The 25,406-nt window shown below is 44.9% G+C and overlaps 2 protein-coding genes across 3 annotated transcripts in view; one reads left to right on the forward strand and one right to left on the reverse strand.

Annotated features, from left to right (window-relative positions):
- Positions 1-25,406, reverse strand: part of PAIP2B (poly(A) binding protein interacting protein 2B) — a 178,146-nt gene that overhangs the window by 53,478 nt on the left and 99,262 nt on the right. The window lies entirely within an intron of this gene.
- The window catches only part of ZNF638 (zinc finger protein 638), a 43,164-nt gene that overhangs the window by 11,460 nt on the left and 6,298 nt on the right, over positions 1-25,406 (forward strand). For both annotated transcript variants that reach the window (XM_063310522.1, XM_063310523.1), the window contains 16 exons: positions 1,836-2,119; positions 4,897-5,213; positions 5,926-6,072; positions 10,034-10,165; positions 12,639-12,697; positions 12,837-12,889; positions 14,281-14,865; positions 15,610-15,659; positions 16,550-16,681; positions 16,857-16,982; positions 17,443-17,484; positions 18,308-18,448; positions 18,861-18,986; positions 19,350-19,399; positions 23,066-24,419; positions 24,925-24,978. In XM_063310522.1, coding sequence (XP_063166592.1) covers positions 1,836-2,119; positions 4,897-5,213; positions 5,926-6,072; positions 10,034-10,165; positions 12,639-12,697; positions 12,837-12,889; positions 14,281-14,865; positions 15,610-15,659; positions 16,550-16,681; positions 16,857-16,982; positions 17,443-17,484; positions 18,308-18,448; positions 18,861-18,986; positions 19,350-19,399; positions 23,066-24,419; positions 24,925-24,978 — 3,652 coding nt within the window. The remainder of the gene's footprint in view (positions 1-1,835; positions 2,120-4,896; positions 5,214-5,925; positions 6,073-10,033; positions 10,166-12,638; positions 12,698-12,836; positions 12,890-14,280; positions 14,866-15,609; positions 15,660-16,549; positions 16,682-16,856; positions 16,983-17,442; positions 17,485-18,307; positions 18,449-18,860; positions 18,987-19,349; positions 19,400-23,065; positions 24,420-24,924; positions 24,979-25,406) is intronic.

Genomic DNA, 25,406 nt, shown 5'->3' on the forward strand with positions numbered 1-25,406 from the left:
ATCTGCCTTTTGTTCCTTGTCTGTCTTAGCTATAGACTGTAGTTTTTGGAGAAGTAATGACATACAGTAACTACCGTTTTGATATGTGGAGAATTCCATGCGTTTCTCTTGCGTGTTCAGAATGGCAGTCAGTGTCTGTAAATAAAACTGAAAGGTTTTGGCTGAACCCTGTTTTAGCCATAGACATATGCAGGCTTTTTAATCATCATTAGGGTTAGGGTTAGGGTCAGGGTTATCATTGTCAAATAGTGCCAACTTCAGTGGCAACCTTATTATTTGTTTCCTTTTACTCTGATTTTTAGTGTTTTCTAGAATCACTAGGTCCATGTCTTTTTATAGCTACAGGCTTAATGACTGCCCTGTTCAGTGACCGTTCAAAGATACAGCAGTACTGAAAAAGTAACTTCATGACCATTGCAGAGTCCCTGTAGTCACGTGATTGAGATTTGGGCGCTTTGCAAGCGGCAGGCCTTTATGACTGTTGCAGCATCCTGCGGTCACATGATCCCCATTTTCGTACTTTCCAGTCAGCTTCTGACAAGCAGAGTCAGTAAAGCTGGTAGAAAAATTGCAAGTGATGGTCATGTGAAGTCTTGCTTAGCAACCCACGATGACTTGCTTAAACAACTGTGGCAGAAGTGAGATTGTAAGTCCACCGTGTCTCACTTACTGACCGTGTCACTTAGCTATGGAGCCGTTAGTCCCAATTGTTGTTGTTAAGCAAGGACTACCTGTATTGTGAATCTCACTGGAAATGCTTGAGATAGAATCCAGATTCCCGATAAATAAGTGAGAGCCTCTATATTCTATAAGAGATATCAGTCATTTTAAGGAAGAAAATGTTCAGATTCTTCTAAATGAACCCTTTCAATAACTCTGTGTTATAACTTAACATTTAAAGTTTCTGCCAGGGGCACAAACCCCACATACAGGTAGTCCTCAAGTTATGATGGCAGTTGCAACTGGAATTTCTGTAGCTAAGTGATGCGGTTGCAAAGCACGTCACATGACCGTGTCGCTTAGTGACGGCAATCTCGGCACTCCCCATTGCCGCTGTTATCCAAATCCCACCAGTTGTTAGCCATGGACCAACCCCGATCCAAGCCATTCCTGGCTTCAACTCCCCCAACCACCTATTCCCCCCCACCCCGTCTCTGCCCTTTTGGCCTACACTCTGCCACCAGCTGCCCCTGCTGCCCAGCCCTGCCTGCTGCTGCACTGTGTGCCACTACCATACGGGACCTTCACGCCACCTCCTTTCACTGTGGTGCTGCCGGGGTTTCTTCCGTGCCCCAGCCAGGGCCTCCGTTTACATGCCAGTCAGGACCTCTGTTTATATGCCAGCCAGGGCCTTTTGTGAAGGAAGGACCTGCCTAGAAGGTCCTTCTTTCGCACCAGTGCAGCTAGGGCCTTCTTTCACACGCCTGCCTTGAAAAACTGGAGGCCCTCGCAAGGGCGTGAGAGAAGCCCTAGTGGCACCAGTGTGAAAGAAGGCAGTGTGAAGAAGGCCCCGGCTGGTACAGTAGTGGTGTGGTGGGCGGTGTGATGGGCAGGGCTGGTCGGTGGGGGCAGCTGGTGGCAGCGGGTACTAGGTGGGTGGCCAGAAGGTGGTTGTAAATGCAGGTTGGCCCGAATTTTGTTCATGTGACGGTGAAGGTTCTGTAGCAGCTGGAACTTCGAGGACTGGTCGTAAGCCCCTTCGTTCAGGGCACTGTAATTTCGAATGGGCGTGAACGAATGGATGTTAAGTGAGGACCACGTGTATTAAGGTAGTTTCACGTTAAACCAGAAACAGTAGGTAACGTGTATAATTTTTCTGTCTCTCTTGTCCATAGACGTGAGGGTGACAGAAATGAAAACAATATACTCAGGCGTCGTTCTGCCAGCGTTAGCCCCAAGCGTTCACGACGCTCCAGTTCTGGGCACGCCAGGCGTCGGACTCGGTCACGATCCAGGAGTCCCAGGCACAGATCCAGCAGGCAAAGAAGTCGCAGTCCAAGACAGCTGTTTAATTTCAGACACAGGTCAAGGTCTCCATGGCGACCTCATAACTCCAGTTCATGGTTTCGAAGATCTTCCAGCAGAGAGAGAGGGTCCAGAAGATTCATTAGATCTCCAGGTAAGATAGGTATTTATAGATGCTTGCTTTCAGGCAGCCAGATTCATCCCTTTTTAAATTTGGCTAACAGAAGTGCTCGTTTTAAAAGAGAGAATGCACATTAGGAGTGGGGAAATGACACTGAATTGCTTGCTGGCCTTCTTCGGCAATCATTTCCATTGCAGGTTTTTAGAGTATTTATTTAAAAAAACACTTGGTATACTAAAAACAGTAAGTGGAAATGGACACACAATAACTTGGAGAGCCCAAAAACTTTACTGAACAGTTCGGGTACGGGCACAGGGGGAAGCACAGTTGCTTTTTCCTTAGCCATCTCCTTGCTGGTTTACTACAGGAAGCTTTTCTTGAAGACCGCCTGGAAGCTACAGTTAGTCCAGAATGCAGTGGCGTGGGTACATGCCCACTACTTCATGAGCTGCGCTGGCTCCCAGCAGGCTGCCGGGTACAGTGCAAGGTGCCAAGCGCTACGTGGCAGGGCTGAGTTATTTGCGGGACTGCCTGTGCCTAGTTAGATCATCCCTTTCCACACACTTTTCCAGGCTGGGCATGTCCTGGCCCTTCCCAGTGACATCTGACTAGACCTGGGAAGCATGCCTTTTCTGGGGGGCAGTGGCCACCCTCTGAAACGATTCCCCCAACCAGATTAACTTGGTCCTGATCCTGCTAACCTTTCGTAATGCATTAAAGACTGTTTTCCAGGCTGGAATGTTAGATGTGCCTGTCTTGGGAGATGGTATGATGTGATCTCAACAGTTGGATTGCATGTTTTTTCTTAATTTTACTTCTTTTATTGATTCTGGTTTTTAATGTCTTGTTAGCTGCCCAGAATCACTCTGGAGGGTGGGCAGCCGTATAACTTGATTAAACAAATAAAAAGAAACAGACAGACATCAAGGCTTAGATGTTCCAGGGCTGGTGGCATTGTGGAACAGGCAGCCAAGTTCAGGGCAGTGCCAGGGAGAGCGTGGCCCATGGTCAGCTTTCACCCTTGATGTTGGCTCCTTTCGTAGGAAAGAACTGCTCTTCAGCTTTCTCCATTAACTTGAAAGCTGGAGGTCTTTATCATTCTTCGCAGAATAGCAGATTTCAAGGGTCCAGGTCTGTCTGTCTCACTCTGAATGGATTAATATGCCTAGCCTCTTCCTTGGGAAGTGTTTCTCACTTTTCATTTAGGGAGACCACTGTGTCACCATCCAAATACTATCGTGGTCCTTTGAGCATACATAAAACTTCAGAGTCAAATAAAATTAATGTTTAAAATCTGGAGTATTTTTAAGTGGAAAAATATTGTGAGATCATCAGATCACATGAGATTTTAGCATTCCCGTCTAATTTCATGAGATTTTGAGTGAGGACACCAATTCATGAGATTTGACCATCTAATGACATTTTCCCCTTACACAGACAGACAGACACACACACACAGACACGCACAGACACGCACACACGGGCCATTTGCAGTAACCCTGCGGACCCACCAGTGGGATATACTGTAGAGGGCTATTCCAGCTTTTCTAAATAAATTGATTTCCAGATGTGTAAAACCCCAGCTCCCATAATTTCCTATCAATGCTGGTTGAGAATATGGGAGGTGACATCAGTGCATATTGAGGAATGCTGATATATTCCAGGTATAATTTTTTCATTAACTAGAAATATTGATGGTCTGACCATCCGTCTCAGTCGTTTTACTTTAGAGTTTTCCTGCTGCTAAGTGATAGTTCCAATTTCATGGGGCAAAAGGATGGCTCCTGTATTTGTTGTGTTGTTGTTGTTGTTGCTATCATTATATCCTGCCTTTTTTATATATAGTTCAAGACAGTGAATATACTTCATGCTCCTGCCTCCTCTTTTCCCCACCACAACAACCCTATGAGGTGGGTTGGGCTGAGCGAGAGAGTGCCCGGCCCAAAGTCACCCAGCGGCTTTCATGCGCAAGGCAGGACTAGAACTCACTGTCTCCTGGTTTCTAGGCCACCACCTTCAGCACGACACCATTAATTGTATTGTTGGTGAATCTAACGGGTCCTGGATTTCTCTCCCATCTCTACTTCGGTTATACCTTCAGGAGCAGCATTGGTTTAAACTGCTGGTGCTGAGCAATTTAAACCAATCATTTAATTGATTACAGTTCATGCTCCTGTGTAACAGCTCTCTCGTGCAGTCAGAGTTGATTAGGTTTTCCTCATGTACAGTTGCCACCTCACTTTTAGGGTGGTTTCCCATTAAGCTTCTTATTTTCTGGAATCTCCTCCCCTTGAGTTAATCAGGAGTCCACCCCTAGAAGTTTTGAAAAGCTCTTAAAACATTTCTGTTCACGGGACCCAGGCTGGCCATGTTGTACATTTTAATTTTACAGAAGGGTGACTTGTAAGGATGTCAGACCAGAAAGCGTTCAGCATAATGGAGCAGGTTATGTCTGGGCCCCTGGAAGTTTTTGCTCATTTGTCCATATCCCTTTTTTTAGCTAGTGACTCTCAAGAGGGCGGTGAGCTGCAGCTTCAGCTTCCCCTGCCCCCCCAAAGCCTGCACTATCTTTAGTACAATTTATGTTAATTCCAAAAATGTGTGTCTTTTCCTCAGTGCTTAAAACCGTTGTTTAGGTTACTTTTCTACTATTTTATTGTATGTGTTTGTCTTTTTGTTTCTAAAAATTTAATGAGTTCTTTTAATTTTGGGGACCACTTGCTTTGTCTGAGATGAGGCGTCCTGCTATTTAGGATAGACAAGACCAGTGAATCCTCTTAAAAGCATTGTGCCTTCTTTTCTTCCCCCAGATAAGGCCTTGGAGGTGGTGGTGAAATGCTTGGGGCCCCGCTTTGTTGAACGCTTTCACAAAGAAGCATTCAGCCAGGGGCCCTCAGGGGCACGAAGAACATCACCCAGCTTCGGAGAGGTGAAGACCGGAAATCCTACGATTCCACCAAAGCCGTACAAGAGAGAGGGGCTTCCCCGTTACCCCTCCGCTGAGAACAAAACTAAAGTTGCCGAGGCTGCCGAGGGGTCCAGCAAAGAAGGGGTTGTAGCGGAGGGAAAATGTAAGAAACTGCCTTCGGGAGCACCAGTGGACGAACCAGAGGTCCTTTTCAGTAAGGTAGGTCGTCTGCATTCTGCGAGGAGGTTTCGTCTGAACGTGATCGCAGGGAGGCTGTCCGTTCCGGGTTGTGCCTTTCCCTGTGCAAGTGCTGAGGGGGAGTCAGATTTCCATAGCTAGAGCCACATTTGGCAGCTTTTGCTGGGCTGGGGCCCCTCCTGATTAGTGGCATGCTGTGAGTTTTGTTCTAAAACCTAGGTGGGACCAGATCAAACCTGATTGACAATTGAAATGAAACTAAATTCATTCCAGTGGCTAATAGGATGACTCACCGCATGTGCAGCAACTTCCCTCCTCTTCCAGGTTAGAGATGGCAATTTGATGACAGCTCTTGGAGGGGCTCCAGGGGGCCACGTGGGCGGGGGCAGTAGTTCGTTGAACCCGCTCCTTGCCCCAAAGACCTGATCCACTAACAAACAAGTAGGATGTTAGGTTGCGTGAAGTCCCGGTGATGGGAACGTGGTGAGACGAACAACGTCTGAGATTCTTTCGGTGCATTCTTAAGGGACGTGCCTTGTAGATTTTAACCATTGTTGCCCTGCTATTTGTCTCTTATTAATTAATTAATCAATCAATCAATCAATTAATTAATTAAAAGTTGGCTATATGCTCTTAGCTTTTTTTTTTTTATTGTGTGTGTTGTATTTGTATATGAGAGAGTGAATGTGAGAAATCATTTCAACTTTTCTGAAAAAAAAAAATTCATTTGCAGTTTTGGACTAGTAAAGCCAGGAGTTTGGGGACTGTTCTTCAAATATCTGATTTACCAGATGATGGTTTTACAGATCATGACATTAAGAAAATAGTTCAGCCTTTTGGAAAAGTTAGTGACATCCTAGTTGACCGCTGTAAGAATGAGGTAAGCAGCTTCTTAAATTTCTGATATGCTTATTTTGGTGAATTGCACTTTTTTTTTTTTTTTGCAAAGTCACAGTAGAGTGTGGGTATGTTTGAATGGCCTGCAGTACCACAGGAAAATACAAGGTTAGTTTTCTGTTTGTTGCATACATCGTAGCCAGTAGGCTGTCCACTTTCAGGGTAAGCCATGTTATGCAAAGTGCAAAAAAGAGGTAAGAAATAGCTCCCCCCCCCCCAAATGAAGATGATGAAGCAGGAAAGACAGCTAATTCTAGTTTATGCCAACCCCATTTACTATACATCTTTCTGTCCATACAAAGCATCCTTGTTTTCACCATATTCTCCCACCGTGGCACACGTTCCCTTTGTTCTTTAGCCATCTTACCTCCCTTTTTAAAGATCTCATGAGCTCCATCCAGTCACCATTTTCTTAGTCTTCGTTTTCCTTCCTTGTTATTTGCAAATAAGTTTGTTTTCCCTCATTTGGTCCGTATGACTGATCTTCCCCAATATATTTGTTCTACATGGTCATTCACATTTGTATTTAATCCGCATTTCTTCAGCACTGTCTCATGCTTGATCCTCTCTCGCACACATTTCTTAAATGGCCCATTCCTGCTGCACTCAACTTACTTTTATATTTCTCCATGCATAAGCCACTCTCATCTCCATGTTATATCAAGGACAGAAGCAGGTTCTCATACACAGCCATCATTCATTCATTCATTCCTCTCAACAGACCAACTGCTGCCTCCTGTCTTTCTATTCAGATTTGCATGTCTAAAATGTTTCCATTTTCTTTAGGAAACATTATACTTAGCCACACAAATTCATTTATTTGCTCTGGCCATTCGTGTATAAGTTGCAATTATTGTTTCATGTTCTCTGTCCTTGGTCTTCAATGCATTAATTTTCAAATCTGCACATCTCATTGCTTCATAAATCTGACATTTGCTGCAAATCACTTGAATTCTCAGGCCATAGTGCATACAAAAGTACCCACCCATTAATGTCTCCAGCCAGAGCACCTCTGCAACCATCAGAAGCATCCTTTTATGTTCATCCATGAATACTTCGGAGGGTCGTCACGCATCCTTTACTTCCATCCTGTCTTGCTGTTAATGTATTCAGCAGCCCACCTTCAACTACATACTTACGCAAGACGTTCCATTATTCAAACCTATTCACTTCATTCAACACTTTCTCTAACTTAACAAGTATACAGTGTGTCCTGACTAAGCAAGGACCACACCGAGATGAGGAGAAAGTCTCTGGTGTTCTATTTAACTGCTATCGTAGACAGAAAATCCTACCAAACTGAAGGAGTGTGGGAAAACCCAGACAGATAAACCCCCAAACTCAAGGTGGGTCTGTTCCGGGTTTCTTTGAAGGACAGTCCAAAGCCTCTAAACCACACATGCGTTCCCCCCCCCCCCGGATAGGGGCCCCCTCCTGCTCACCATCCGTACTCATGACAATACATTCTTCCTCACATCCATACATTTCTCAGTTACCTGCTGAAGAGTTTTTGTGAACCTCCTGCTCAGTATGCAACGGTGTTCACTTCCCAACCCCTCTCATTGTCGCCTCTTGATCCTTTTGGTTACAATTCTGTGATTCTGTATTCCCTCTAGCCATCTTTCCCTTTGAGTAGGGGAAGTTTGTGCAGCATTTTTCCAATTTGTCAGGCATACACATAAACAAACCACATCCATATTTTAATATTTCTCTGCAACCTTACTATTTTTTAACATTTCCCCAGCATTTTTGACATCCTTGTAATCTTTTTTTCTTGGACATGAACATTCATTTCAATTCCACTCTTTGATATATCTGTATTAGTCCCATATAGATGACCCCAAATCATTTTCTCAGTTTTAGTTTTAATTCCATTCACTTTGCTGGAGGCATTTGTTTAGCCTCTTCACCCCTTTCCAAAATGGTTTCTTTTCTTTTAATTTCCAGCAAAAGTGCTTTGGATTTCTCTGCCCCTTTCGATCTTAATTGTTCCTTGCTTTCCTTCACTGCTTCTTTTGTAACTTTCTTTTTGCCTCTACACACACTTTTCAGTATCTTTGATCCTCACTTTTTGCAGTAATCTTTCTGTTACGCACATACTTCTCATCCACAGCTCCTTCATTTCATCTTTTCACCAAGCATCCTTTTTCGTACTTCTCAGTTGCATAATTCCACATATTCCTGTGATGCTGTAGCATCATCACTTTGTTCCAAGCAGCTTCTACCTTCTGTTTGTTCTGTGGGGAGATTCATCTGTTTTCTAATACTTCTCCCATCTCCACTGTTTCCCAAGATCCATCTTGGCACTACCAAAAAATAGTCTCTCCTAAATTCTGAACCTCTCATCATACTGCATCACTGAATGATTTTATCTTTTACTAATTCTCTCAGTCTTTCCGTAAACAGTAAAATCAGTCATGCCTTTCGATTCGTTCGTCTGCTGTGTGTACACATGAACAGATTTATGCTTGAAGTGCATATTTGAAACCACATACTTTTTTCTATGACGATACTCGCCTTTCAATATTCCCATTCATTTTGGGGTCCCTGAATTCTTTAGCCCTGTGCTTCCCAAACCTGAGTAAATTACCCAAAACTGGGTAAAAGTGCTTTTTCTTTGGGTAATGACACATGAGCCCATTAAAGTGACTTAAAGTGTTTTACCTACATTGGGTACATTCTGATAAGCGGTTTTGGGTAACGAAAGAAAAGGTTTGGGAAGCACTGTTTTAGCCCTTCCTTCTCTAATCTCCTCCCCACCCATCCATTCATGTCATCTCGCATTTCCCCCCCCCCCCGGATTGTGTTCTTTCAGAGTTGTTACCCGGTTTTTCATCTGGTTCTTCCACTGTCTCAATTCACAGGAGCAGAATGGATAGCTATCGCCCGTTGTATGTTTCTGCTTTCATACAGACCCCCTAAATGGCATCAAGATTCAACTCCTCATGCGATCACCCCGCCTTAATTCAGACCTAGAGGCTTCCCCTTCCTATTACTTTCTGCCACTTCATTTGTTAATTCTTGTTCTTTACCATATACTCCTCTAACCTTCCAAGTTGCCATCTTCCAGATGTTGTGGTCATCACCAGATGGGCCCAGTGATGATGACATCCACCACCCATCATGGTTTTGGTCAATCAAGGCTTTTAGTAAGATGGAAAAGACATGGAGTAGGATACCAGTCTTAGCTGTACTTATGCCACACATAGCATTCCCTGCTAACGGTACGAACAATGCCACAGAGACCCCAAACATGATGATAGATTGCTTAGCTGTGACTGTTGTTCTTTAATTGGTCACATGTGCGCATTCACGGAACCTGCCTTTTTCCTCTGCTACGTGCGCGTCAGGTAGCCGTTCTTTAAACTACAGTAGAGCTGTTGTGATTTTTAATGGACTGAGCAAAACAGTCACACTTGGTGAGGATATGCAGTGAGGGGTTGGAAAACCAGTTTTTTGTTCCTTTCCCGGAAATGCTGTCCCATCAGCTTCTCATTGGCAGTTGTGGGCTTAAATAAGATACCTAAAAGCAGCACTGCCAGTTAAAGAAGGCTCTCCTTACTGAGCTGAGCTGAGAGATGCCCCTCCCTTTTACTGGCTTTGTAAACAGCCTTAAAATACACCTTGTAAAACAGACATTTAATTGCTGATTGTTACTCTTTTTAGTTGCCCTTGTTACAGTTCTAATGTCTTAGATACTAGTTTTATATTTTACTTATTTTATGTTTCTTTTAACTTGACTCCCCAAGTTCTCCTTCAGTGTTGTCACAGATTGCTGAGCATCCTCATAAGTTTAATGATAAACAATACTAATTTTAATTTGTCTTTAACGTTTGTGTACTGCATTTTAATTATCTAGTCATTTCTGTTAATTGTTTGCATAGAATGTAACTGGAATAAAATATCAGCAAGATTTTAAATACGAAACGTTCTCTTTTGTTTAGGCTTACCTTGAAATGAACTATAAGGAAGCCGTAATAGCAGCTGTCAAATACGGTGAAACAGTTCCTGTCCTAGTTAATGGCAAGCGTGTGAAAATAAGTGTGGCGGAAAAACCCAAAGCTGCTTCCAGTCAGGTGAGCAGAGACCTGTGGTGGAAAGGAAAGGTTTGTGGGCACATTTCTTTGTTCAGAGTATTTCTCCGTTGACTTTAATTCTGCTTTCATAGCAAGGCAATTGGACAGACATAAGAACAAAGCCCTGCCAGAATAACAGCTGTGGTAAAACATACCCGTGGCAATTGACAACATATTAAACACCTGAGCAATTAAAATGGTTTCCTCTGAAACAGAGAACATGTTGCTGACTTATCACTCCCACCAACCTTCCAAATATGGCAACATCTGGAGGACCCCTGGCCTAGAAGCTAGCAAGGCGTCATGACCAGAAAGCATTCTCCGTTGTTGAGGGAAGAGGCGGGTGGAAAGGGCCACAGCAGACAACCTTAAAAGTTGTCGGGGTTGCGTGGGTCTGGAGTCTGGATAGGGGTCAGCCCCCTGGGGGTGAGCCGGCAGCCACTGAAGCCATTTAGAAACTGGGCTGATATGAGGATGGCTGCATTCTTTACAGGTAGTCCTCGCTTAACGACCATTCATTCAGTGACTTTGAAGTTACAAACACGCTGAAAAAAGTGACTTACAGCTGGTGCCTGAAGTTATGGCTGCTGCAGCACCCCTGCAGTCATGTGATCCAAATTCAGGGGCTTGGTAGCCTGTCCACGTGACCACAGGGGCACTGCAGCTCCCCCCATTCACCTATCTCCCCCCCACACCTATACCTTTTTGGTGCCCTGCACAAAGCCTTTCCCCCCCCTTTTTGGAACATGAAGCTAACTCAGCCCCACCCAGAAGCTCTTTGCAAAGGGACTGTCTTTAACTTTTTTTTTCTTTTTCTGCACCCAAAGCCAGCCCAGCCCAGGCAGTGGAGGGCAGGGGGCTCAGGGGGCAGGGGGGCAAGGGCGACTGTGGCTGGGACTCGGCTGGGGTGGCTGCGGCTTCCTGGGGCGTGGCAAGCAGCCTCGGAGCCACATGATTCTGGGGCTGCTTGCTGCCCTGCAAGGCAGGGTACAGGGCAGCCGAAAGGGCAGAGATGGGGGGGAGATAGGCGGGTGGGGGGAGTTGGAGGCAGTCCCTTACCTTACTGAGGCTCGGGGCTGGGTGGGACCAAGCCTGGAATGGCTTGGATCAGTGTGGGTGCTTGGCTAACAACTGGTAAAATTCGCTTAAGGGGATTGCCCTTGCTAAGCGATGCGATCACATGACATCTTGCTTTATGACTGCATTGCTTAGCGATGGAAACTCCGGTCCCAATTACCATCATTAAGTGCGGACTACCTGTACTTAATGAAGGTTCCCAACAGGTTTCAACGAGAGCTGCACATACAACACATTGCAATAAGTAACTGGGAGACCAGAATTTTGGTGATGGGGATCAGATGACTTGTCTGCGAGCAGCAGCACCTGTTGGCAAATCATCTGTTGTGGTGAGACAGCTGTGAATGCTGGAAGGGTTCCTTTGGCCTTTATTGTCAAAGCCAGACCCAGGAAATTCACCTCCATGTGCAAATCTGCATGTGCCTCGAGATACCATAATTCTTCCAATTACTGCAACCCAAACAATTGTTTTACTTGGTCAAAAATTTAATCGCACATTTGGTTCCTGGGAAGTATGATACTCTTTCTCCCGAACCATTTTAAATCTACCAGCGCGTTGCCCTCCACAGGCACGTTTTAGGACCCACGTACGTCCCTCTGTCAGACAGTTGTGAACTTTACCTGATGGAGCTAAGAATGGACTTCGTGAAATCTCACTTGGGCATGCCTTAGTTCCTCTTTGTCTTTTCAGAGTCTAACATTAAAAAAATGCAGAATCTTCTTAGTCCACCTTCCTGGCATGCAACTGCTGCTTTTGCTCTGGCCACATTGCTCACATCCTGTCTGTATTTACTGAAACCTTTATGCATTTCCCACTTGCTCAGGTTTTCCTGCAGGGGCGGTTCCTTCAGCTGGACTAGAACCCAGACTGGCTATTTGGTTTGTGGGCATATAAAACTGGCAGGCACAGGCATGGTTGGTGTCTCCAGATGGCTTCACTCAGTGTCTCTGTACCAAATCAGGTGGGCCAGGACTTCTGGCTTACGTTACTCTGACCAAACCAGGATTCGAAAGAATGTTTGTTCTTGGTTTCTGGTACCTGACTGGAAGAGGGTGGGCAGGGAACCAGAGATACCAGATCCTGCTTCAGGGTAAACATCACACGGGGCTGCTGCATTACAGCGCAGCGTGGTATAGAAATACTTTGGTTCAGCTGTCAGAAATCCAAGGATTGCTCTTTGATTTCCCACAGAATAAATGAATGGGTGAAATACTTTTTTGTTTGATTGTTTTGCTTTGACAGAAGTATAAACGAATGGGTGAAATACTTTTTTGTTTGATTGTTTTGCTTTGACAGAAGTAAAGGGGCATATTCCCAAAATACTGTATTATTAAATATAAAACAAGCTGCTGTATTGTTTTGCAGAGCATAAAAATTACTTCCTTTTATTTTCAGAGTAAAGGAAATGAGAAAAAGGTTGCACAGAATGTCAAGGATTCTTCCCTGAGTATGAAGTAAGACCATTAGCATCCTTCCTTACTTAATTTGTCCAATTAACTCCGGGCTCTCAAATGCTCTATATCAGCTTTTTGACATCTGCTTCCAGGAGGGTGAATGGAAATGAATTCAGCTGTTGTCTTCTTCTCTCCTTAGGAAGGAGCAAATTGCATCTGTGGTAAAAATGGTTTCTCCTATGCCTTCTGCTGGTGAGTTTTTCATTTTTTCGATGTTCTGTGTGTGTGTTTTCTCCTGAGTTTTCAACCCAGAATTAGAGACGTGTATCTGATACTTTTCTGAACCCAAACCAAACAACTTGGTGACTTGCGGCTGCTGGATGGGAATGTGCTGAAACAAAAGGGGGCTGCACAGAGATTGGGGGAAAAATGTTCTTGGGGGAGGCAGATCTGGCAGAGCGCTGACTTATACTATTAGCGGTAGAGGATAGGCTTTTCAAATAAATACAGAGTAGCCAAAATTTGCAGAACCAAAGTTCATTTTGCTCACTTTTTGATTATTTTGTTGTTGGTATGAATTGATTGTCCTGGAGAAAATACGTCTATGTGGTCACTAAAGACAGTCCCAACTTGATGGCATGTAATCAGTCAGTGACTGGATTCAGACATGCCTGACATGGTTATTTGCTTTAAAACCTTTATACATCAGATCCTCCCTTTATCAGACTAATGAGGAGAAGGGGTGTCCATTAAACAAGCAAAGGGAAACCTTTTAGCTAGTTTCACTCAGTTGCCAAATACTGTATATTTGGTCCTCTGGCCAGTCCAGTCCCATTTGTGGCAGTTTAATTTCTCAGCACTCTTCAAAGGCAAGTGGAGAGCAAAGTGCAGCAGCCCAGCGTGATCACGATAAGGCACGCATTAGGGCTGGGCGCACTTTGAAAGTTCTGAAGAAGGGCTTTGGACTGTATAGGAGCGGCCCACCTTTTCTCAGGCCACCACGTGCACCAGAAAATAGGTGCTGCTGCTTTAAGAGCTGGAGTACCAGTCAGCTCTTTAAAACAACAACAACTTTTTTTCAGGCTCACATGAAAGCTGGATTTAATTAGCGGAGGAGTGCTCACTTGAGGTCTGCAGTGCTTCTTTCAGATCGTTTTGAGGTGCCCCCACCCTTAGAAGGTGTGCATTTCTAAGACTGAGCATAGCTGTGAGCGTAGCCAAGACCAAACCCTGGCCCCTCAGCCTTCATTTTAAGCGTGATATTTCCAACTCAGTAGAAAGATACAGATAGTCCACTCTGAGGGTTGTTTGTAGAAGAGCTCTAATGTTCGTGTTTTAATATTTTTAGTGCAAACTATAGTTAGTTATTAGTGAGATGAAAGCAAGTATCAGTGGTTACAGTTTTGAAGTATCACACATTGCATTTTTATGGTGGATATTTTAATCTTACCTGACCATGGATTCATCAATGGATTTAATGCAATATTTTCGAAACTTGGCAACTTTAAGGTGTGTGGACTTCAGCTCCCAGAATTCCCCAGTCCACAAATCTTAAAGCTACCAAGTTTGAAAAACACTGATTTAATGGCATTGTTCCAAGAAATCTCTGTAACCATAAAAACAAATGCTTTATCTGACCACAGCAAAAACTGATACCAAGAAGCTTGGAAAAGTTCAAAAGGGTGGGGAGTCAAAAGTAGCTGTAAAACCCAAAAAAAATACAGATGTGAAGAAGTCTGCAGCAACAGCCGTAAAACAAAATGATTCTGCAGATGCCACATCATCTGAGGAGGCAAAAGATCCTCTAAAGACGAAAAAGGTTGCAGAATCCCCCAAACCTGTAGACTCCAAGGTAAAAGAGACTCCAAAGACCAAGAAGGCTGTAGAATCCAAGGACAAAGAATGTGTGAAGAGCAAGAAAATTGGAGAACCCAAAGCAAAGGAACCTTTAAAGGCCAAGAAGACCATAGATGCCAAGGCCAAGGAACCTCTAAAGTCCAAGAAGGTCTCAGAACATAAGAAAGTTGGTGAGTCCAAGGCCAAGGAACCTCTGAAGTCCAAGAAGGTCACAGAACCCAAGAAAATGGTGGACTCTGAAGCCAAAGAACCTCTTAGGGTTAAGAAGGTAGCAGAATCCAAGGAATCTCTTAAGAGCCAGAACGCTGTGGGAACTAGCCAGGCTGCAGAATCTAAGGCCAAGGAATCAAGCAAAGCAGCAGACACACCAGGTATCCTTACATCAGGAGTGGGCAGATGACTGCGCCAGGGATGGACGCAGCTCTCCAGCTTTTTTAGCATGGTCCTCCAAAGCTCCAGGACCTGCTGCTCTCCATGTCCCCATCTGCAGAGAGCATTGTCTCTGTCAGCCCCCTCTCTGTGTACCTGCCTGGGGTACCTGCCTCCTGGGTCCCCGTGCGTTGGGGGAAGGAGTGTGGGCAGCAGTAGGCATAAATATACAGCTATGAGTTTGCCTCTCCAGCTGCAAGAAGAATCCCCTTCAGCAGCTGGCAGAAGCAGCAGCCTCCAGAAGCAACTGGTTCTGGAGATTCTGGTGGGCTGAGCTCTGCGCACTGATAGCATGAGGTTTGGGGCACCACTCCTCGGGAACAGGGACTGGGGTGGTATTGGAGTGTGTGGGCATGCAGATGATTTGCTGAGGGAGAGGGAGAACCCTAACCCTAACTCTTTAAGTGTGTTTTTCAACCTTGGCCACTTTAAGATGGGTGGACTTCAGCTCCCAGAATGCCCCAGCCAGCATATGCTGGCTGGGGCATTCTGGGAGTTGAAGTCCACACTTTTTAAAGTGGCCAAGGTTGAGAAACACTGGTCTATAAAAGGAGGAGGAGGGGAGACAGATAAATGCTCCACCTTCCTGCTATGTAGAGGAATCTGGGTGCTTGATGGCTCTCCCAAGTAACAAACCAGCGAAAATTGTTTATGTTTTTTCTTTCTTTCTTTAAAAAAAAATGCAGATGCATCAGAAGCTGTTAAGAATCCTGAAGTGGGTGAATCTGTCCTCAAGGTATCCACCTCTCCTTGATTTTCAAAACAGCTGGAAACTCCCACTGAGTCAAGGAGCCCTGGCTTTAGTTCCTTGCTGCCAAGCCATTATTGTTGGCAGAGTGCTAGAAAGCATTTGGCCCAGGAGAGATCAGAAAAGTCACACACCAGGCATTTCTATAAACATAATTTTATTTACAGAAAACAAACATATTTAAAGGCTGTTTGCTGAGAGGAGAGATTTCTCTCAGCTGCATATTCTCTGCAAGCCTACACAGAAGGGAAACTGAAACTAAAACAAATCCAGGCAAGCTCCTCCCTTAGGCAATGCAACCATTAACACGTGAAAAGGGGACAATTAAATTCAACCTCTTCACCTGGCCAAAATGATTAGTTACCATAGTAAACTTAATCTGTAGTAGAAAACATATTAACAATTATCCTCCCCAGGCACGCTTTTTCAGCTGTGCATAGAACTGCCCGTGGATAGGAAATTGAGATGCCTGTGGTTGGTCCACTTCGGCATTGCAGCATTGCGTTTTGTAAGAGGGAAACTGTGCGTCTCTCTCACCTTAATTTTAAAACTAGGTCTCCAGAATGAGCTGTATATCTTACACTAATCTGAGCCTCCCTCCCTCTGTTGTTTCCTTCTCATTTCTAACTACCTTGTAGTCTTAGCTCTCTTTACACTTAATGGTAAAGGTAAAAAAAGTTGCTGTTTTTGCCCCTCCTCTGCCCTGGGGCTCAGTGCTAGTGAATGGAGGCTGGTCTTTGCAGCACCCAGGGAGGATTCCAGGGGAACATATCAACCGGGGTTTCTCATCGGTGCTGGGAAGTTGAGGAGGAGCGAGTGGCAGGAGAATATTAAGTTTCCCCAGGAAAGATTCTGACATGCAGTTTCTGTTTTTCCAGGAGGCAGAAGAGATGTGTGTCGTGGTGATTTCCAGTCTCCCTGAGACCGGCCTAACTCTGGATGAGGTTTCCAACTTAACCAAGCCCTTTGGGAAAGTTAAAGATATTTTAATTGTGTCTTCACATAAGAAGGTACTGAACAAGTTGCACAGAGCATTTGAATAGAAAACAATATATTCATCCATCCATTTTTTAATTAATTAATTAATGTTTGAGAATGGCTAATTATTCTGCCCAGTGCCAAACTTTGGAAGAAAGAGGTCATTTGGTTTCAGGCCACTGATAAAAATTCCTTGTTTTTAAAAAGGCATACATAGAAATAAGTCGCAAGTCTGCAGATTCCATGGTGAAATTTTATACCTGCTTCCCAATGTGGGTGGAAAGGAACCAGCTCTGCATTACTTTGGCACCTGAGCTGAAAGATCTAAATGAGGTCAGTGAATGGCTGGTAAGAATAAATGAAAGAAAAAGAGGGTAAAGGGATCTGAAAAACCACGTATTTGTAAAATACTGGGTTGAGGAAAGCAGAACCAGCAGATTATTTGTTACTCAACTCCCTTATGACTCCCAAATATGTAGCTAGGTTTAGTGAATTGCAGCAACACGAGAGTACAAAATTCTTCAGTAGCTCCTTAATATTAGTGTTTACTGTCACACAAGGCTTCCTGGCTTCCTTTCATCAGTTGGACATTGCAGTACTCTTGGGGAGTAACCAAGAAAATGTTCAGGAAAATTGGAAGGTGGGTGAGAGGGAAATGCGTTAGGAAAAGGTATGGAAAAGGTTGGCAAATTAAAGAGATTGCCAGCAGGAGATGGGTGATGAAGGGATAGTTTGTAAATTGGTAAATGCCATCTTCTAATTTGCTAAATTTTCTCGGCCCTTTCTTCTATAGGAAGCTGTATTTGTTGCGATGATTAAAGATGCCAATCCAAAAGTAAGTAACCGTTGCTCCTCAGTGCGTTGTGTTACTCAGCCTGGGCCCTTGGGATAGAGAAAGTGGTTAAAAAAATAGCAAAGCAGATTTTTTTTTATTATGAAACAGTCAATATTCTGTGAAGAACCGATGTTCTTGAAAAGTATCAATTAAAAATGCAGTTGTCCAAGAATTGGTTCTGCACGTTGACAATACAGGCAGTAGAAAATTGGGTGTGATACCAAGTTATTGTGGGCAGTGTAATGTAGAGAGGCTTCTCTCTCGATACCACTTAGAAAATAAAGTTTGGGTGATGACCAATAGTGGCCTTAATCATAGAAGAGAGTTGAAAGAAGGAGTGAAGCCATGTGCTACCAAAGAAGGTAGAAAATAGGTTGGGCTGTTCATTAAACTGAGGTGCAGTCTTTGAAAGGAAGAGAAAACGTCCCAGCTTCAGATTGGGAGGATCAATCGGACCTAATTAAGGAAAGGGAAGTGAAGGTGGAAGGTCCCCTTGCAAGCACCGGGTCACGCCTGACCCTTTGGGGGGATGCCGCTTTCGCGACGTTTTCTTGGCAGACTATAGCGGGGTGGTCTGCCATTGCCTTCCCCAGTCGTCACCTTCCCCAGCAAGCAAGCCGGGTGCTCATTTCACCGACCTCGGAAGGAAGGACGGGAGGCCGAGTCGACCTGAGCCGGCTGCCCAGAGAGAATCCGGCTTCCGCTGGGATCGAACCCGGGTCGCAGGGAGTGTTTCGGTTGCAATACTGGCGCTTACCACTCTGCGCCACACGAGGCTGTGAACCGCTGCCCAATAGGTGTGTCTGCCTTTCCTTTACATTAGGTGAATACGGAAATGTTGCACACCCAGTTTGTACATCTGGGGAACTTGCCGGATGCGGGGTACTCCGAACTTGAGATCCTTTGTGTCGGCCTTCGCTTTGGACGAGTGGATCATTACATGGTGATAACAAATAAGAACAAGGTGATCCTTCCTTTCTATTCAAAAGCCCAAAATCAGACCTAGCCCTTGCAGAACAGTGTAGCTTGATCAACTGCTATTTGCTGTCCCTCGGCTTGCTTCGAGCAACACTCCTCGCCAGGTGGGGGGAGTGGCGGTTAAAAATCTTTTAAAGAGTGACAAATTTTAAAACCACTTCCTTAAAGAACAGCATCAGACTCATCCAAAATATTCCGTTCTGGGGGCTGATGGGGAGAGGCTGCGTACCAGAGTTCCCTGGAAAGGGGCCTGAACACACCCGCCCCAAGTTAGTGTCTTCGATGTGCCTCCTTGGAAAAGGAAGTTATTCCGTTCAGTGTTCCCTTTAGATAAATGTAGTCTTTACTGCAAGATTAGATACTCCCATGTTGATTTTCTGTACTTTTTAATTTCAAAGGCAATTCTCCAGTTGAATAGTGCTGAGTCAGCCACATCCATGTGTCGCTTCTTAAAAAGGTATCCTTACAGTTTGGGAGCATCACAGTTGACGATCGCACGGTCGCCAAAAATAGAACCTTCAGCTGTAAGTGGTCTTCATTTATTTAGTAACTTTTCCCTTTGTTTTTAATAGTTTGCCGCCCTACATATTCAGGATTGCTCTGAATACCGAGCTTTCTAGTAATTTTTAATGTTAACTCCTTACCGTAAAGGTGTTAGTTTTTCGTTGCCTACTTTGTTGTTTTTGTGAAGGATGATTGAGAAACAGCTGTCTGGAAATTTGCAGTCTGGGCAGGGTTTCAAATTAGGGTAGAACGGAATGTAGCTTGCAGAATTTATAGCCAGCATCTGATAACAATACTATTATTTTCCAGCTTCTGCATTTGGGCAATTACATTTTTACATTGTTTCTTGCATATAAAAAAACCTGAACTTTTTTTTTTAACAGGTTGAAGTTGCAAGAAAAGAGGTGAAAAAGCAGGAACCAAGCAAAGAGAGGTATTTTTTCATTGATATCTGAAGTGTGTGTGTGTGTGTGAGAGAGAGAGGAGGTGGGTGGGTGTGAGATGGGATGGGATGGGATGGGAGAGATTTAAACCATGATTGAATAAAACAAACGGAATCCTCATCTCTCCTTTTTGTGGTAAGCCTTGAATTCTGGCATTTCAGAACTGATCACTGACACTGGCTAATTTATTTTCTGTGCATTTCATTCTTCCCTTTGCCCCATCCTGTGATTTGGTATGAAGCTACAGCAATTGAAAGAATAAATGGGTTTTGAGTGCATGGATGTTCATTCGTATCGGTTGTCTTTTGTCCCTGTGACACAGATGAGCCCTGAGAAGTGACAGCACCACATATTGTTATGTGTATTCAGCATACATTTTTGAATGTCAGTGCTTTTTAATCCTGGTGCCTTTTCACATCTTCTGTTACGCGAGTCATTTTTCCAAGTTGGTTGAGTTGGGACCTGGGATATGTGGTTTGTCAAGCCGTTTGAATGCAACACAGTAGGCCACAGAAAACAGCTGTAACAATCTAAGGCATGTAAACAGAGTGCTAAATTATGTGCAGGGGTTGAAACACTACACACACATCATGGAGAAGTAACACAGAATTCAAATGACTGTATTTGGACTTACATATTTATAAATAGATCAGCAAGGGAACAAAGATATTTTTAATACATGAAAAAGGAATATTTTCCCCTCAAAATGGCGTTTGTACCTCAAGCCCCCTCTTCCCTAGAGTATTCTAGATACATAGATATAATTTACCTTTCTATATATACAGTATTGTAGATACATTTACAATAAATGTACTTTAGGCAACCAGGACGTTCGAAAGTATATCTGTGGTGTTCGCTAACTACACAATGTAGACTTGAAGCAGGTTTTGTGTATCCTGTTTTACTGCAACTAATAAAGTACTGTTTTTAGAATACTTACTTCTACACATCCAGCCTCTTGAGTTGTTGATGGTCTCTACTCATTGCATATGGAGGACAGTAGCATGGGTACTGTCGTGTCTTTGCCTGTAAAAGTGGGGTCTCGGTATTCTCCATCAGAAGGACCTGTTTGTGTTGCTGGGTTAAACTGGGGGAGCCGTGCTCCAGGGTGCCTCTTCGTGGGCAGCTTCATGCATTGTCTGCCTGTTCTGTCGGAGAGAGAGAACAATGGCTGATAGATACACAGAGCTGTTACGTTCTAAACTATTTCTTCAGACATTTCAATTTACGATGGAAGAACCTCTGTGTTAACTTATAAAGGGTGCTTCTCACCATAATAGAGATGAAAACAGGAAAATCTTTGAAGCTGTGGAATGCAGAACCAAGGCTAACTTTTCTATTGCCTTGTTCTTATCGTAGTATTTTTGTGAACCAATGAGAACCACGTTGATGGCTTTGCAGTCCATCAGGCATGCTTGATGAAATCTTAAAACCGTTCCAGCATTTGCCGGCAATTGCGAACAGGTGACGCAGACGTGAGCACGCCATCTTCTCAGTGAAATGAGCAGGCTGCTGGTCTGAATAGTTTTTTCTGTCCCCTCTTCCTCTGTGGACGTGTTTCTAGCAAACTGCTTCCCTCCCCACAAAAGAAAGCAGGCTAAAATGACCAAAGACTGACTGAATTTCAAGTGGAGAGCAAGTTGGATGTTGCCCTTTGGCTTCCAAACAGCTTGGGCTTTCACTGCTGTATGCAGATTGTCCTTTTCATTCAATTCCTCTGTAATCCGAAGGGTGTGCGGCTGCCTTACTGCCAGAACACTGCTGCGGAATAAGATCTTGCCATGTAGTTCCCCAGTGCTTCCTGAAATCAAGAGGACTTGGCGAGTTCCTGCAATTTATTTACTCCTGATTTTTCATATTTCTTTAGCAATTGTCTTTTTTGATTTTGAATTCTGCTTTTGTTATGCTTAATCAGATGCTTTCGGATTTCCGAGGAATCCAAGCCAGCAAGTTGTTTTTCTTGTCTAAAGTAGCACTCTTCAGTTCCCAAGCAAATTAAGTTCGATTCCTGCATTCCTTGAAAAAAATTTGAAATGTTCTTGGTAGGTTGCTTATGAATAATACGCTCCTTGATTAAGGAGATCGAATAGCCTTTAGAAAACTTCTTACTTCATAAGTGAGGCTGAATTTTGGGATCCAGCAGAAAAGAGAGACAGTGGAACTTATTTATTGAAGAAAAACAAAGCAAAAAAAGGGGGGGATTTTACACTCACCTTGGAAATCTGTTAGAAACCTGCTTTTGCATGACTGCTATTCGTGTATAGTTAACTCTACATTGCAGTCCCCTCCCACCTCTACCATTATATTTTGTGAGGCATTTGGTTGGGAAGGGTGTCCCCTAGGATTCAATAATATGCCTAGAATATGAACAGCACTGAGTGGTTGATCGCTGCTCAAGAGTCCCAGGCAAAGCTGGAGAGATTTTGGTTCAGCTTTGGAATCTCAAGTGAGTTTGTTCAGAATGGAGTCAGTCTGTCTTCTGCTGTTTACTCCACCCTTCTGTTTTGATAATGGCCTCTTCTTTGCTGGCTGGCCGTCTGGCCTCTCCTGCTTGGCTGTTGGAGAAGCCAGTCTTCGTTCGAAAGAGCATGGTTTTGCAGTCTCTGTTAGAGACTGGATATTTTCTTCTAAAATTGGCCCTGTTTTGGTAGGGCTCTGCCTGCTGCAATTTTTTGCAGAAGATTATGAGAACCCTTCTTACGATGACAAAGGCCTGTAGAGTTGGCAATCAGCACGTGTCTGCTTCTCTTTTCCATTGATTCTGAGGACAACAGTTTTTTTTTTTTTTTTTGCACAATTGTCTGTTACTCTGTCTGCTTTGTGTTTCTTGTGCTGGTCCTACAAATGACAATTCCTGTCAATAATGTATAGATACCAGATTTGGTGTACGATCGTCTTCTGCTGTAACGATATTGGCGCTCCAGCCCCATTTCCTAAATAATCACAGCTGGATTCAAAGACACTGTCTTTGAAATCATAGATCGCTACAGGTGCTTGTCCCAGAGGAAAAATGGAAGACCCCCTTGTAGCTTTCCGGAAGGCATTTGGCTGGATGCTGTTGGAAACTGAATAAACAAACTGTTGACTGCTTACATTTTTGAAACTTTCCTGTGCAGTATTATCCCATACACTGTCTTGTAATCTAGAGTACCTTGAGAGCTGTTAGACACTTGGGATACACTCAAGGGCCACTTTCCAAACACAGCCCTTTGAGCGTGTTTTTGCATGTGAATATTTCCATTCCCTGTGGATATCTCCTGAGTCGTTTCAGTTCCTTAATGACAGCCTACTGGTCCTAAGTGGATAAAGTGTTATTCTGTCCTCAGCTTAAATAAGTCCATTCATAACCTGAGCCCGTGTTCTCTGTGTACTTACATTTTTTTTCCCCTTCAGATCTAACCTTCAGGTTACCCTATCAGCTCCAGGGTCAACAGGGCACATGTGTAGTGAATAGTCCCTGCAGATTGCCTGCCACAATGGTAGCTTAGAAAAAAGCATTTCGCCCAAGATTAAATTGAGATTATTAGATAAATTAGATTTCCCAGTACTAAGCCATAGTACTTTGGGAAATCCCAGCCATTGGCGTCAAGAGGTAATTAATAACTGTGGAATTCTCAACATAGCTTGATTTATTCTGTTTTTTTAAATACATTTAGCCCTGACTTGAAAACAATTCCCGAAGGATCAGGAGTGGTGCACCCATCTGCCGTTCCTCCCGCAAAGCCCACTGAGGCCAAGGAAGACCACGGCTCTAATTCAAAGGCTATTCCACATGCAGAGACTGAACACTCGGACACGGAGGAGGCGGTAGGCGAAGTAGCTTCCAAGCCACTGAAGACTGAAGACTCAGAAGAAGACTCTGAAGCATTAAAAGAAGAGTTTAGACTTGGAGCTTCAAGCACTCCAACCGCATGCGAGGATTTTGAATCATCTGAAATGCAGCCTGAAGAAGCGTTTGCTCTGTCATCCCCTCTGGAGAAGGAAGAAAAGGGCACAGATAATCCTGACAATAAATTGCTGAGAGAGGCCTCTCCGTCTCCAGGAGAGAAGATAAGCGAAGAATTAGCTCCTCCTCCTGGGAAGCCAGAATTCTACAATGTCTCGAAAACAGAAAGTGTGGGAGCGCTGTCTGCCTCCACCGTGGAAGGAGAAGACACAACTACAGACTCAAGGCTGGGCTCTACAGAAGCTCCGCTGGAGGAAATGCCAAGTACTGATACTCCGTCAAATAGCAGGTTGACATCTCCAGAGACAGACAGCACTGAAGCCGCCGTAGATGTAGCAGGAACTCCTGCTTCCAGGGTTCAAGTGAAGATGGAGGAAGAGTTGGAGGGCCCCTTTACTGCCACTCAGTCAAGTGTGGAGGTAGCAACAGAGCCAGCGGCGGTGGAAACCAAGGAAAACGTAAAGGAAAAGCCTCAGCTGCAGAAGGCCAGGGCTGAGGTCACCGCAGAGAAGCATCCCAAAGAGTCGGCATCGAGTGCTGGAGAAGTCAAACCGGAGACTCTGGAAGAGAATGCAGAGGGACAGAATCCCGAGCACAGTGTGCCAAAGACACTGCAGGGTAAAGGACTGGGACAAACTGAAGCCGAAGAGTCCTGCAAAACCAGCCTGCCGGAGGCTGAATCTGTAGCCAACCCAGAGGCCGCTTCGGCCAGCAAAACCACTCTCAAGGCTTCGGGCGTGTCCAAGGCAAGAGCTTCGGCACGGAGGAAGGAGGAGGAGAGGCTGGCCAGCAAGCCGGTCACCAGGAGCCAAGGGGTCGCCGAAAAGGCACCGGCGTCGAAACCAGCGAGTCAGCAAAGGCCTGCCAACAGCCGGTCAAACATCCCAGATAGCGGCAAGTCTAAGCTGAATGTGAGCTCGGTGGTGGTGGTTGTGTTAGGCAGTGGGAAGAGCTCCGCGCAGCAAGACAAGGACTCCCTGGTGGAGGCCAAGGGGAGTCCAAAGCCGAGCCGAGAACAGGAGAGTAGACCATCCGCCCTGAAGCGGGACGGCAGCAGCAATAAGGTGAGGAGGGCGAAAGCGCTGGCTGGTCCTTAACCTTGGTGCTTCTTCCAGACCTCGAAACAAGGCCCTGTCCCCATCCCGTGCACGGCTGCGTGCGGTGGCGCCACCAAACCGGTCGGCACCGCGCGGCTTCTGTAGGGAGACGCGTTTGAAAGAGCTGTCCCTGGATGCCTCTGAAGGACGGGAGGAAAGAGCCGGTTCTTCGCGACGCAGCGTGGAACGGACACGCAGTGTTCGTTCTTTCCGCGGCTGTTCCCGAGTCCCCCGTTGTGAGGTGCTGCTTCCTGTGTGGAATCTCTACTGCTCTGTGTAGACTCGATCCTGAAGTAAGATAAGTTACCCACAAAACAATTGGTGCACCGAATACTTGGGTCTTAAAATGATTGGCACGGTCTCAACTTGCGTAGCGTGTAAGGAACATCACCTCAGCATTAACGTGTTTATTAATTGTGCCCACCGTGCCACTGTCGTGATGGTTCACCGCCTCTCACCTTCTCCTCCCCAGGGGTCCGCTGGGAGAAATACCAGAAGCTCCAAAAGCAGCTCTAGACCCAAAGAGGTGAGCAAGCCGAGCAGGGGGGTTCCTTCCAACCCAGCGTAACGGTCTCTGGGAACGACCTTGGGAGACGGGGGAGAGCCCAGCCAGGGCGACGGTCGGATGAGTGGCAGCTGGGCCCACGGCAGGGGCGGGGGCGGGGCAGGCGACTCAGAGGGGATCCCCCCGGTTTCTTGGGCCGTAAAGGGGGCAGCGGGAGAGATGTACTTCCAGACCTGCCAGATGGATGTCAGTCTTGCGAGGTAGTCCAGACAAGAAGCAACGCCCAGAAGTCCTAGCTCTGTCTCACTTACGAGGTGACGTTAACGGAATCTTGCAAGTTGTTGCCTAGCCCCAATAACTACTCCTTTAACATCACTGTTTGCTATTTCTAGGCAAATTATTTTTACTGAAAGGTGAATTATTACAGTTGAAGGAAGTAACTTGCCCAG

This window comes from Candoia aspera, chromosome 8 (assembly GCF_035149785.1).
Source record: "Candoia aspera isolate rCanAsp1 chromosome 8, rCanAsp1.hap2, whole genome shotgun sequence".
Classification (NCBI taxonomy): Eukaryota; Metazoa; Chordata; class Lepidosauria; order Squamata; family Boidae; genus Candoia; species Candoia aspera.